This window comes from Arvicanthis niloticus, chromosome 2, assembly GCF_011762505.2.
Source record: "Arvicanthis niloticus isolate mArvNil1 chromosome 2, mArvNil1.pat.X, whole genome shotgun sequence".
Taxonomy (NCBI): Eukaryota; Metazoa; Chordata; class Mammalia; order Rodentia; family Muridae; genus Arvicanthis; species Arvicanthis niloticus.
The window spans coordinates 45,775,763-45,790,287 of record NC_047659.1 but is presented as its reverse complement, the minus strand read 5'-3'; the positions used below and the strand labels follow the sequence as shown (position 1 = coordinate 45,790,287).

At 43.7% G+C, this 14,525-nt stretch overlaps 1 protein-coding gene across 1 annotated transcript in view; it reads right to left on the bottom strand.

Moving 5' to 3' along the window:
* Myo3b (myosin IIIB) overlaps positions 1-14,525 on the bottom strand; it is a 340,938-nt gene that overhangs the window by 172,464 nt on the left and 153,949 nt on the right. Inside the window, exons 18-24 of the mRNA XM_034495370.3 lie at positions 14,238-14,336; positions 13,770-13,884; positions 6,531-6,657; positions 5,148-5,358; positions 4,019-4,166; positions 3,176-3,329; positions 675-763 (exon numbers count right to left, since the gene is read on the bottom strand). Coding sequence (XP_034351261.3) covers positions 675-763; positions 3,176-3,329; positions 4,019-4,166; positions 5,148-5,358; positions 6,531-6,657; positions 13,770-13,884; positions 14,238-14,336 — 943 coding nt within the window. The remainder of the gene's footprint in view (positions 1-674; positions 764-3,175; positions 3,330-4,018; positions 4,167-5,147; positions 5,359-6,530; positions 6,658-13,769; positions 13,885-14,237; positions 14,337-14,525) is intronic.

The following is a 14,525-nucleotide window of genomic DNA, read 5'->3' as shown; positions in this document are numbered from 1 at the left end:
GACACAGAAGGCAGTGTCCTCTCAATGAGACCATAAATGTGGAAGATAATTCAGATACATTATGCATCAACAGAATAATTCCAAATGCCTTCCACTGACACCCCACCCACTTTCTGGATCAACAAACTTCCTGGGAACTGGTCACGATGTAATTGGTTTATCTGGGAGAGACTTAGCAGTGAGCTTCAAGACTTAAATTTACATGGAAGCATGACACATAAACAACAGGAGTGCCAGTCTAAGTGTTAAAAGCTTACCATCTGGATGAGTGAGATTGTGTTCCCTCACTAGACATTTCTAGACACGTCAAAAGTGCTAAAAACAAAACAAAAACAAGACAAAAAACCCTACTGTGTTATCAACCATCCTATGTCACCCACACTCCAAATGACTTCAGAATGAGAACATTCGCCATGAAACCTTGCAAAGACTGTGGTATGTTTCCTGTCCAGAGAGCTGTCAGGTCTGGGCCAGCCCTCGGGGCAGGAAGCAGGCTGTAGCTCTATATGTCACCACATCTATGAACATCACCAGTGAGGACATTTGGGGATTGTAATTAGAATCAAAAGAGAGTGAAGCCTGCAAGCAGTTTCCTGAGCATCCCCATGGGGGGCAGGACAGGGGGACATGGGTGTTTTGTTGTTCTTAGGTCCTATAACTCCCGCCCCTCTTACCGGTCCAGCATAGTGCTGAATGCCGAAACAGAGTTCCACTCCTTTGGGCCTCCAGAAGAACTTGCACCGTAGGTTGTCTTCGAATTTATCTGTGGGCAGAGAAGAGACTGGCGTGCTCATCTCTAAGTAGGATCTCTCTCTCTCTCTCTCTCTCTCTCTCTCTCTCTCTCTCTCTCTCTCACACACACACACACACACACACACACACACACAAGCGCATACAATGACCGGAATGAATACAGTATTTGCTGTACACGACAGTGCAGTTGCACACAGGAACTCAACAGCTCCAACATACAGTCTATGACTATGTCTATGTCACAGATCACAAGACCTACATTAAACTGACCCCAAATCTCAGTATGGGGGAGGGACCCATGAAGCCCCACTCCTAGCTGAGGATGGCTACTAGGGGGAGGAGGAGCTAGTTTTCTTCAGGGATGCAGGCCCTGAGAGGCTATCTATGCTCCAAGAGATGGTCCCACACTCACACATATATAGACCTAAATGGATTTAGAGGGTATGAGAGAGGAGGGGGTTGCACACACACCACACACACACACACATGCATGCATGCATGCTCACACACACACACACACACACACACACACACACACACACACACACACACACAATGCTGAAAGGGAAGGTAGTGATAGAAGGGAAGAAGGAAAGAACTGGAACAGGGAGGAATAGGGAGTGGATTTGGTCCAAACACCACATATGAGTGTATGAATAGTAAATAAAATATTTCAAAATTTTACTTATGTGGTTTTTTATGTTGGAAAGAAACAATGGGAATTGTTTGCTCTTTCAGACAAAAATCTGCTTCTCTAATCAGAGACACAGTATAGGAGTCCCAAGTACCCCCACTCAGATGGACATGTCCCATCTTATCCTTCTATAGCTGGTAAGATGCCACATTCCCCTCCTGTCTCTAAGAAATTCTAAGTATGGACACCCAGAGCAATCTCAGACCCTGCTGTGGAGCTCTGGAATATGCAGATAGGCTGGGAGGGCAGATAACTCCAGGTTAACTTCATTTTGGGCACTCTTCAGATAAGAGAAAACCACTGGTATTGACAACTTCAATACTCTGAAGTGAGTCTCCCATACCTCCATTTCCTTTTGAGGAAAGAGTTTGAAACTTTCTACTCACTCCCCCTACACACAACTTTTGCATTATTGTGAACATGACTGAGAGCGTAGCACGAGGAACCATGAGGTACTAAAGGCAGGTTAGAAAGCTATAGCTCTGGGCCCTATGACATCACAATATAGGTAAAGAACAATGTTCATTTCAACCGAAGAGTCTAAAAAAGAAGATCATGAGGGACAGGGGTCGGGATAGGGCAGGAGGGGTGCAATAGAGAACTTGGATGTTGACCGACAAGATGGTTCAGCCAGTAAAGGCACTTGCCACTAAGTCTGATGACCCTAGTTCAAGCACAAGACAGAGGGAGAGATCAACTCCTACAAGTTGCCCTCTATCACCTACACACAAGATAGATGATAGATAGATAGGTAGGTAGATAGATAGATAGATAGATAGATAGATGATAGATAGATAGATAGATAGATAGATAGATAGATAGATAGGAAAAATAGAGGACTTTAGATGCTAGGAGGAGGTAGATCTCTATTTTATTCAGGAGATACTAGCAAACTAAGAAAAGGTAGCTTTAGAAAAACTAAACCAGCAGCAACGTCTACAGAAGAAAGGGCACTGTGAGTCTGGGAACACAGAGCCCCTGTGCTACCTGGGACTAGAGGTAGATAGGAGCCTGATGAAGACATGACAGAAGTTTGCAAAGAAGGGTCACTTCTCAGTCTTTGGGCTAAGATAAAGTGTAAAAGGGAGAACGGGCAGACTGACTATGAGAACTAAGGGAGAGGTAGGACTAAGATGATATATGATAAGGAGATAGCATTGTTTATGCCGGCAGGAATAGGAGAATGCAGAGGGTTAGGGGTGGTGATAGATTTGGGCCACACATTCTACTGGGACATTGCAATTCATTTAAAAACCATTTTTAAATTTAAATTTGTATTTATGTGTATGGGTGTGTTCCTGCTTGTTCCTATGTACACTGTATGTGTGAGGTGCCAGAGTAAGCCAGAAGATGGTGCTGAGACCCCCGTGAGTGAAGTTAAAGCTGGTGGTAAGCTGCCCAAGACAAGAGTTGGAAACAGAACTGTGTTCTCAGCAGGAACAGCAAGTCCTCTTAACTCCGGCACCATCTTGCCAGCACACCAAAGTCCACCATTATAGACATTTGTAGTCAAAACAGGAGAGAATGAAACATGTTCAACAATATACACGGAAGAATTTTGAAGCAAGAATTAAATAATTGGCCTGTCACCAAGGTCCACACTTTTACAACCCACCAAGAGTCTGAAGTAGATGGGTAAACGCCTTAAAACGTGAAACACGTCTACCTAATGCCCTGCACCAAGTTCCACTCCCAGCATGCTTATCTTTTTCCCTAAAAGGTACATACCAACCAAGGTCTGGTCTGTTCCTTGGGGAAATCGACTTTCCTCATCCAAAAGTGCTAGGAGGCCCAAGGGTTTTTGGAGGAACATGTCCAAGAGTGGGCGATTGTCTTCATACTGCACAAGGACAGCATCAATGCCTTCATTCTTATACTCCATCTGGAGAGAAACTGGCCTCAGTACCACCAGGGCATTTTAGCTTCTACCTTCTGGGTCTGGCCATACTGAGACATATGAGTGACGACTAGGTGTCTTTTGCATATAGCAAAAGATCTGTGCATCACAGTCTTAATACTATGAACGCAGACTCTCAAATTTACCATTGAGCTGCATGAGGAGTAGATTTTCATATCTGGGGATTCAAGACTATCCATTCCTCCTCCCAGAGGACACCCCTCCATTACTGGGGATCAGATGCAGAGAAAATGGGAGATGGTGGAGGTGATTGTGAGTTCTAAGAATCCCTGTCTTGGGCTCAGGGTCACCTTGTGTCTTTTTGGACACCATTATAGACATTTGTAGTCAAAACAGGAGAGAATGAAACATGTTCAACAATATACACAGAAGAATTTTGAAGCAAGAATTAAATATTTGGCCTGTCACCAGCTCCATGCAAGTGAAGGAATATACCTTTCCATAGAAATCAGGACCTTTGTTTTTTCCCTCCCAGACTAAATTTAGACTGTTTATTTTGACAGGACTATTTTGCTAGTGGTTTTTCTGTAGCCTTTTACCTGACAGTCTGACTAACCAGGTTTTTGCTTCAAATTGTGGGTAGCCTGGCTGTCTCTCTCAATCCCCCATCCTCCCACCCACCCTGTTGCTTTAGCCTCAGAGTCAACCACTACCTGCTCCAGAGCAAACACGTGCTGATTAAAGTAGTACTGAATCTGTTCATTGGCGATATTTATGCAGAGCTGTTCAAAGGAATTCCTCTGGAAATCCTCAAAGCCAAAAATGTCCAAGATGCCTACATTCATCCTGCCCCCTGCACTACTGTAAGAGAGAAAGAAAACAGATCAGGAGAAGTCACATCCATCACAAGACAATGAGAATACAAGTCCACATTTCTACCAACATGCAGATCCACTCAGGGAAAGATGCCGCCTGCCTCCTCAGGGACAACAGTTTGAAACTTACAATAAAATTCCTTTTTTCTTTTTTGAAAATGAAAACAGAATCCTTTAAAAATAGAATTCTTTAAAATCGTATTCAGAGCCAGGTATGATGATTTATACCTGTAATCTTAGCACTTGGGAGGCTAGGACAGGACTGTCAGAAGTTCAAGTTTAGCCTATGCTACAGAGCAAGACCAGGCCTCCAAAAATATATATAATATACATATGCATATACATGTATGATATACACATATATATTCTGATATGTATACATATATATATGTATATATATCAGAATAAAAATCTACTCAGAAGCTTCTATGCAGATAACATAAAGGGGCCTTGGCTTCTCCTACATACTCTCCTTTTACCCACCCCTGTAACCAGCTTCTAATGAGACTTCAGAATTTAACTGTGTCGATTAATACAGAAAGACTAAAGCCCAGGAGAGAGAAAGGAGTTATAATAACAGTAGCAAGAGAAAGTCTATGCTTTAAAGTTTTTCCACAAAGTATATTAATTATTTCTAAAAATACCCTTAGGAGGACATGTTAACTTTGCTTTTACAGAGATGAAGGTTGGCAGACCGCTCAGCTGATGATGCTGTTGACATCAGACATGAACCTGGTTTATCCAGCTTACTGCTAAGCCTCCTCTCTGCAATGGCTTTCAGTCATTCTCTCAGGGGTAAATGCGTCAACTCTCCCGGTTCCCACTGATGCTCTAAAATGTGACAGAGGGAGGAGCCCTAAAGAAAACCCAAGTTGACCTAAGGTTCTCTCTTGCAAACTCTTAAAAGACACCAGTAGATGAGTGATCACTCCAGGCTTCTCCTTTCAGGGGGAGGAGGGGCACTTGCCAAATGTTTTTATCTGGCTGCAGGAGTGTGTTGATTCGATTCACGATCCAGCTGAACAGCCTCCCATAGAGGGCCTTAGACATGGCGTCCCTGACATCTTCAGCCCTGTCTACTGTGTTGGCTCGGACAATGGTCTCGCCTCGGGTGACCACACAGTGGGACGTGAGGGCCTCGTGAAGCTCTTCAGAGCTGATGCAGAGCACACAGGCAGCTGGAACACAGAATGAGTATGATCCTAGACATGTGGCCACCCCATCACACAGCCTATGCCAACCAACACTACAGCATCCACTGTGTGCCGGGCTCTGTTCTTCAGGCTGTGCTTCACTGTCAAGACAAACAAGTAAGGTCCCTAACTCCAAGAAGCAGCAAGGTTGGACAGCACAACTCCCAAACTCTTCTGAAAGCTCTCTATAAGTATTTAGTAAGAAAAGGCTTGCGGTGGGGGGTGGGGGGGTGGGGGGCTGGGGGGGGTGGGGGGTGGGGAGTGGGGGGGGAGTGGGGGGGGAGGAGGTGTCTGACAAAAGAGAGGATGCATGGTCTTTTATCAAACAAATTGCAAGAATAGACAGTCACAAACATGGGATAGTAAAGGCCATAAATTAGAGTGTTACAAATTAACACAAAAAGGCTTTTGGTTTGGTTTGGTTTGGTTTAGTTTAGTTTTTGGTTTGGTTTAGTTTTTGGTTTGGTTTGGTTTGGTTTGGTTTGGTTTGGTTTGGTTTGGTTTGGTTTGGTTTTTGGAGACAAAGTTTCTCTGTATAGCCCTGACTCTCTTGGAACTCACTCTGTAGACTAGACTGGTCTAGAACTCAGTACTGGGATTAAAGGTGTGCACCACCACCGACTGGTCAAAAGGTTCTTAGTCAATTATCTGGGGGCCATGGACTCTGTAGCCTAGGCTAGCCTCAGGTCCTGTGTCCTCCTGTCTCCTCTTCCCAAGCACTGTGATTGTAGCTATATGGCATCATATCCAACAGTAGCTTTCTATCCATAAACAATCCTCACCCTTTCTTTCACCACAATCACAATTGCTGTAGAACATACAAAATAGGTAGATGCTGCGTTCTATCCTGTGGATACTGATTTCATGGATACAAAAAGGGGCCAAACTTTTATATTTCTTTAAAACAGGTAAATGGTTTTGAAAAGCAGCAAAGGTGGAGAAACACTGTGTAAAGTTACTTGCCACAGACTGCTTTTCTGCACAGCGGTGAAGGCTGCTAGTTTACAGGATGACTCCTGGGAAATCTTGGCTAGTGGAACCTTCTAGAGCTAGCAGGAGGATGAGTTACAGCTGCATCATATCCTACAGACTCTTGGAAAGCTGGGGACGCAGAGGACACATGCACTTTGACAAGGAAGCACGTAAGCATCAGTTACCGTTTTCCAAAGCTTCAGGATTGGGTACCTCGCTTTTATCAGTTTGGTGTTGAGAAGAAATAGCTGCAAACTCGATGTTGCCGATATTCAAAATCCCAGCCAGAATTCTGTACACAGAGTGTACCTCCTGCAAAGGACATTGAAAGCCACGCTCAGGGGTCATTACCACTTAAACTACAAATCACTCACCTTTGAGTTGAAAGTACAGTAGTTGTTCATCAATCTCTCTCCCTCTCTCCCTTCTCCCTCTCTCCCCCTCTCTCTTCCCCTCTCTCTCCCTCTCTCTCCCCCTATCTCTCGCCCCTCTCTCCCTCTCTCTCCCTCTCTCCCCCTCTCTCCTTCCTTCCCTCCCTCTCTCCCCCTCTCTCTCCCTTTCTCTCCCTCTCTCCCCCTCGCCCTCTCTTCCCCTCCCCCTCTCTCCCCCTTTCTCTCCCTCTCTCCCCCTCCCTCCCCTCCCCCTCTCTCCCCCTTTCTCTTCCTCTCTTCCCCTCTTCCTCTCTTCCCCTCCCCCTTTCTCCCCTTTCTCTCCCCCTCCCCCTCCCCTTCCCCTCTCCCCCTCCCCCTCTTTTCCTCTCCCCCTTCCCCTCTCCCCCTCTCCCCCCCTTCCCCCCTCTCTCTTTCTCTCTCTCTCTCTCTTTCCCTCTCCCTCTCTCTCTCTGAACACACACACTTTCCCTGTTCTTCCTGAAGTTAGAGGCAGTGATGTCACTAAACATTAACCAGACAAGTGAAACGATATGTGCCTCCTCATGTTCCGGGCCTTGTGGATACGAGCGCACTTGCTCTGTGCTTCTTTTCTCACTATTGCTGGCTAGAACTCCCAGCAACCTGGCCTCAGCCATATCTTTAGAGCAGCAAAAGACCATATGGAATGGAACTGTTCTGCCACCTGCCTTGGTGACCAAGAGGGAAACGACCTTCTTTGTCCTTTAACTCACTCCTTAGCTACTGTAATTAATCCCAGCTCCCAAATGGGCCTTTCTTCAGAACAAAAGATCAGAGGTCCTCTCACCTCTTTTGGGTATAGCTTTTTTAAAAATATCTCGGAAGGCATCCATTGATGGCTTGCTAGGATACATCAGAGTTACAGGTTGGAGTTATTCATGAAGTGAGCACATAGTTTGAAAAACTGGCTAGAAATAAACCATAATATTATGATGTCAGAAGAAATAAGTATCTTGTCTCTAGTTCCTAGCACAGGAGTTTCTAAAATTGTCTGCGTAAAAAGAGCTTTTCTGTGGCAACAAGTGCCTTTCAACCATGTCTGTGTTTATGTTAATAAGTGAAGTTTGTCACGTTCTGGATAAGAGTCACAATTGGAGAAACTGGTTGCTCAAGGGGGCACCAGTCTTAGAACATTTAGTTCCTTGATCTCAACAAACTCTGGAGAGAATTAGGACTCCAGACTCAGTTAATCACCAATGGCCAATAATCAATCAGTCGTGTGTGTGTGTGTGTGTGTGTGTGTGTGTGTGTGTGTGTGTGTAACTCCACAAAAACCCGAAACAGCTTCCAAATAAGTGAATCCATGGGGGTGCTAGTAGGGTGGCATGTCCAGAGGACTAGAGCCCCTTACTATTTATTGCCCATTTATTTTTCATTTGGCTGGCCCTAGGTTGTAACCTTTACAATAAGTCTGCAGCCCTAAGGAAAACGTTTTCCTGAATTCTGTGACCTGGCATGCCAAGTAGTCAAGCTATAGAATAAGGTCCTGGTAACTTTAGAATTAGTCAGAAGCCTGGGGCTTCCAATTGGTGTCTGAAGTGGGGGCAGTGGTGTGGTGGGACTGAGCCCTTAACTTGGAGCATCTGATACTAATGCTACATAAACAGATTTCATAGAATTGTAGGTCACTGAGTTGGTAGGAGAGACTGATAGGGGATTTTAGAAAACAATAATCTCACATATTTGGTGGCATAAATTTGAGTAAAACTCATCCAGATTATCTAAGCCCTGTTTTCATGTTCAAAGTTGAACATCTAAGTAACATCAATGGATTAAACATAATAAATTCATATACATTTTACATTTTCCCTATGTGAAACAATAAAACATCTGGTCAGAAATTTTCTGAATTTTATGCTAATAAACACAACTCCTTCCATAAAACACATTCAAACGGGTTATTTGATTTAGTACTCTACACAGCAGCCCAGTAATAGAAACTGTCACTAGACCATTGATAAAATACCGCCCCCTAAGCAGAGCCTCCCTGTAGACATTACTCAGTAAAGCCTAAAACCCGAGTGCGGGCTGTAACACTGACATCTACTGGATGCCTTGATAAAGGTACAAAGACAAATGAGAATTCTAAGCCTGGCTTCTGCCAAAGATAAGTACTGTTCTTCCAACTTCTAAATCAAGGGCAAGATGTCATGTTTCAGACTTCAAGAATCACTATTTAATCACACGACTTAAAAGTGGCTAAGAAGAACACCTACCAAATGGGTTTTTTTTTTTTTTTAAGAACTTGCCTGGATTTAACATGACAGCCCCTCATTACCGTGATCAATACAGGGTGAGTCCTGCCGCATGCATCAAGCGACTCCCTACGGAGGTAGATCTGAGAGTTTGAAGCCGAGGCTATAGCAGCGAGTCCCACATCTGCCCGTGTTTGTATCCAGCCTCCTTAAGGGGTTATCTGAAACTCTTCTCACTCTTAAGGAAAAGTATCGTTCATCTAACGAATGCATACAGTCCCTACCACATAAGCCATGACTTCTCCCCCCAAAAAAAGGCTTCAAGCACTTTAGCGGTAGGACAGTGAGCTACAAAGAAAATGGCCACCCGAGAGAGCGTGCTCTCGAGATGAGCAACTCGCCACGTTGCTTCTCTGGCCACATTCTCTTAATGCTATGCTCAGGGAATCAACAAAAGACCAAATCTACCTCTGACCTTCAGTGAGAACATTTAGAATCAAACACCTTGGGGACTGCTAGTGCCTCTTTCCTCCGGTCTCCTTCCTCGGTTCAGTGAAGGAAGCAGGGACCGGGCGTCCAGCTCATCCTCTTTTAAAAGGATTTAGCCTCAGTGCGTTCCCCAAGCCACATCTCTGGGATGTCCTACCTCTCTGTTAGCAGTGTCTCTAACACTGGGATTTCCTACCACTCTGTTAGCCCAGCTTGGGAGTTCATTACTTATTCTTTTCAGACCTAGGAACCTCCAACTACCACAGAGGTCGGTTCAAGACGCCACCCATATCCAGCTACGCTAGAGTTCCCCAATGCTGTGTCTATCATGAATGGCTCCACCTTTCCCCAAATTTCTTGATCACATGGGAAATCTTTTTCACTTTCCGTCCCTTGTTTTCCCTTGCCTCATCACAGTCTTTTCTGAAACCTGAACCTTTCCTGTGGAGAATATTTATTTCTAGTTTCCAACCTTCTAAATGATACAGTGTAAAAAACCTTACTCAGAATGAGAGTTTTATCCAGAACACTTGTTAGCCCTCCCATTGGGTCTATACCGCTAGCCATCGACAGTGGGGGAGGGGAGAGAACGTCTTCATCCAAGCATTTTTTTTTTCTCAGACATCAAGGCAAGTGTTGCCTGGATGGTATTGAGGCCACGTTCAAAGTTAAGAAGTTAAGTAGCGCTGATCTGCTGAAACCATTCTGGCCTGGCTCCCCGGCACCTCAGGCCACTGTCTGTCTTGCACCTCCCTGGAAATTTACTTCATCTTCTTCTTTTCTCAAAATCTCTAATTTTTCGCCAGTTCTGCCTTAAACGCCGTATCAGGGTCAGCTGAGGATTATTGTGTCTGCCTTACCTCCTTGGCAGAGGCTCCTGACATTTACAGCCTTAAAAGTCAGGACATCCCGTCCTCAAGACTTTCTCTTAACGTCTAACTCTCTGGAATCTCTCTTTGGAAGTATTACTTTGATTTGTGATATATTTTGAAAAAAAAAGAAAGAAAAAGTTTTCCCTGGACACTAAGGCCCTGAACTCTGACCACTGTGTCCAAGGATCTAAGTACCTGCCCACTCTCTATCATGATCTGTAGCAACTGGGTTTCCATGACGTTTCAAATAATTACAACTCAACTTACATAGAATGTTAGAGTAATGTGTTTGCCAGCAGGGCCAGCATCAATTAATATTAGACAGAAACAGTGTGGTTTGGATGAAGATATAAAAATGAAAGAGGGGGGATCTTCTCAGTTGGTTTAAGGTCCAGTCCCCCAAGTCCCTAGCTCGTGGTTACTGGAGGACTCCTTCCACCACGGAAGTTCTCTCATGGTGCCCCCATGGTGAGGTGTTCCTTTGAATGCTATTAGCTTGTGTCCTGGAGTTAAAATTCACCTTCGCAGGTCCACACTAAGGTTTGCATGCCATAATTTTGTTGTATGTACAGTGTTGTGGGGGAAGGGAGGGAAAGCAAACACTTGAGGAGTCCCTGCAGGGAACTTAGGAACCTTCTAAGAAAGGACGGGAAATATCATTTTAATTGAATTGGCTAGTTCCTTTAAGCTCTATTGAGAAATGACAGGCAGGAAATCGTTAGAGAAATCGTGTCCCATCAGCTATTTGGCACCTGCTGCCTGACTCCATACAACCGAGCCTTCCTGAATTTAGTCATGCTACTCTGACTGTATAAACATGATGTGAAGTGAGATAACCCAGCAGAACAGGTTGTCCGCATAGATATATCATAGACTTTAGGGTCAGAGAGATAAAATCCATCTCCTCCCTGGCATTTCTGACAATACTAATTAACTTAGGCTAGTTATTCCCAGATGAATTAATGTAGGACACAGGGAAGATACACACGGTGATGCAAGGTCACATCCCTGTTATACATTAGAGATACAGTGACACAGGTCACCTTCCTGTTATATACCAGAAAGATACACACGTTGACATACTGCCCCGTTCCTGTTATAAACTGGGGAGGTGTGCACAATAGCATAGCATCATACTCCTGTTGCATGCTGGGGAGATACACAGAGGGGTGTACACATGACGACATCATGCCATAGTCATATATGGTCCAGAGGATACGCAGCATCAGGACCGTTATACTCTTGTTTTTTGTTGACCAGACACAAATTAAGAATGTTTGCCATCTTTCTCACTTCTTTTCATACCCATTTACACCGACATTCTTTTCTTCTACTGTACCTAGCATCCTGTGCTCAGGAATGGCCTGTTTCAATGACACATACTGAATGAAAAGCTTAACTGTTTCACTATCAGCAGCTGTGCTGGCTAGTTTTTACATCAACGCAACACAGACTGGAGTCGTTTCAGAAGAGAGAACCTAGGCTGAGAAAATACAGCCACTAGACTGGTCTGTGGCCAAGCCAATGGTACGTTTTCTGGAAGAGCTCCGTCCACCATGGGCAGTATCATCCATGGGTTGGTGGTCCTGAGTGTTATAAGAAAACAGGCTGAGCAAGCCATGTCAAACAAGCCAGTATGTATCTTCTATGGCTTCTGCGTCAGTTCCTGCCTCCAGATTCCTACCCTGAGTGTCCTAGACAAGCTTTAAGTGTAAATAAACCCTTCTCTCCCCAAGTTGCTTTCAGTTATGGTATTTTACACTATACAGCAATAGAAACCCTAACTAAGACAGAAGCCTATTTCTATCAGAGTAATATTGTGTGTCCTCCTCCAAAGCCAGGGCCAATCACATGACAAAGCCAGGGCCAATCACATGACACCATTCTGTCACCATCTTTTATTCAATCATCTCCCCTAAGGGCTGCCTTCATCATGGACCCTGTCCTCCTTTAGGGACGTATGTCCCACACTTTGGCATGTTCTCCACTATGGAGTTGTACTTTAAACAGCTTCGTTTCCACCTCTACTATCCACTTTTCTGATGATGATGTGTACTTGATAAAAATGTGTTCCATAAAAATCCTTGAACAATGCAGGAGCCTGTTAAACCACCCTCAAAGGAGCTGAGAATAATATTTCTATGTTTGTTTCAACTTTTGAGGTTACCCCCCGCCCCCCACCCTATCCATTTATGCTATGTGAGAAGCCAACGACAAGAAAATGAACAGACAGCTAGAAAAAAAAAAAAGGAAGATATTATTAGGACTAAAATCAACTATTCGAGGAAGGAAAGAACCAGTCAAACTCATTGGATTACAGAAACAACCTTCATCCAGAGTGGTTGTCCCATGGTAAACAGAGTATTTTGGGATCTAATCCCCTAAGATGTAACACTCTAACCTTTCTCCTGATCACCCACCCTCTTTGCCAGCAAAGAGAAAGAACCTGTATGCTCTTACAAAACTGAATGGCATAAAGCCCAGAAACTACGAAATCATGTAGCATGGAACAATATCTGATTATAAATACCGTGTGTCAATCCCAGCATATATTTAATAAGGAAATCCTATATGTAGTATGATGAGCTTTGTATTGTGTGCACAGCCATAGTTAACAATGTACAAATGTACCAGGGAGAAAGTAGCTGCCGGGATGGTGGGAGATTTTAATTAATTTGTCATATGCACAAGGAGCTACTTGCAAAAATGTGGTCAGGAGCTTAGGCAAAACCTATAGATTCCCGTAACTCTCTTTTCAGAAGTGATGTCAGCTCAAAATAGGCCAGGTTTCTTTTAGCATCGGTTATTATAGCGAGGGTGAGTTTATGATAATAGTAATAATTGCTAGGTGCTTGGCCAGTAAGATAGTCATGCCTCTCATAATTCATGTTCATTTGGGCATCTTGTTCCAATTCAGATTCTTTTTTTTTTTTTTTTAACTCTTCTTTTCCCCTTCCCTTCTCCCTCTCACTCCAGCCCCACTTGCTCCTGCCCAAAAGTTTTATTATTATTATTAGTGGTGGTGGTAGTAGTAAGTACACTGTAGCTATCTTCAGACACCCCATAAGAAGGCATCAGATCTTATTACAGATGGTTGTGAGCCATCATGTGGGTGCTGGGATTTGAACTCATGACCTCCAGAAAAGCAGTCAGTGCTTTTAACCACTGAGCCGTCTTACCAGCCCCTATTTCAGATTCTGATTCAGTAATTCTTGAATGGACCAGGAGTCTGTATTGCAAACAAGTTTTCAGAGAGTAACAAAGTTTTGGAAGCTTAGACCACATGTCAAGTAGACATACCTTATCTCCCAGCTGACAACATTTGAAAACTGCCTTGCAAGCTAGAACACACACACACACACACACACACACACACACACACACACACACAAAGTCTTCTCTCACATTCATCTATGGGCATCCATACTGAGTTTCTTTCTCTGCCAACCAGCATGTACCTTGTCAGTGAATCCAATAATCCTGAAGCAGTGCTGAATTGCTTCAAACTGTCTCCGGTAAGACTCTTTGGAAGTGATATCCTGCATGACTCTTTCAGTTTCGGCACCTATATATCTGAATAAAGTAGACCATGATCCAACACAGGAAGCACTCAGTTAGCAAACAGCACCATAGGTAGGGCAGGGGACACCTGGGTTTTTTTCCCTTCACAGCCTAATACTGTGGTGGAGAAAAACAAATGACTGAAGTGGAGCTTTTGATCACTCAAAAAAATAAAAAACATTGCAAGGGCTGAGATGTGGTCCTTGCCCACTCCTCTTGCATATTTAACTTTACAGAACAAGTCTTCAGCTAAGGAAACACTCCATTTACTCCTAGGTTTGCCAGCCTCTTAACTGAACACTCATTCAAACTTAACCAGCCATCTCCTCTCCACCAGCAGCAAGGGGTCTTGCAAGAAAACTTACCTAGGAGGCTTTTCCTCAGGAAGTCTGAATTCAGCAAGTTTCTTTTGGTGATAAAGACCAGCATAAATATAGTAAAATATATGAAAATTTTTCTCTCCCCTGAAAGAAAAATATTGAGGAAGAAGATTTATTTGTAGAATTTATAGCAGGCTTTCCAGACCTAAGTAATTGATTCCATTTCCTTTCTGTACAAGATATTATTTCATAACAAATTTGCATAAGCAGGCAATTAAATACGTTTCATCCCAATGACAAAATATTAATCATCACAACAGCACTTTACCAAAC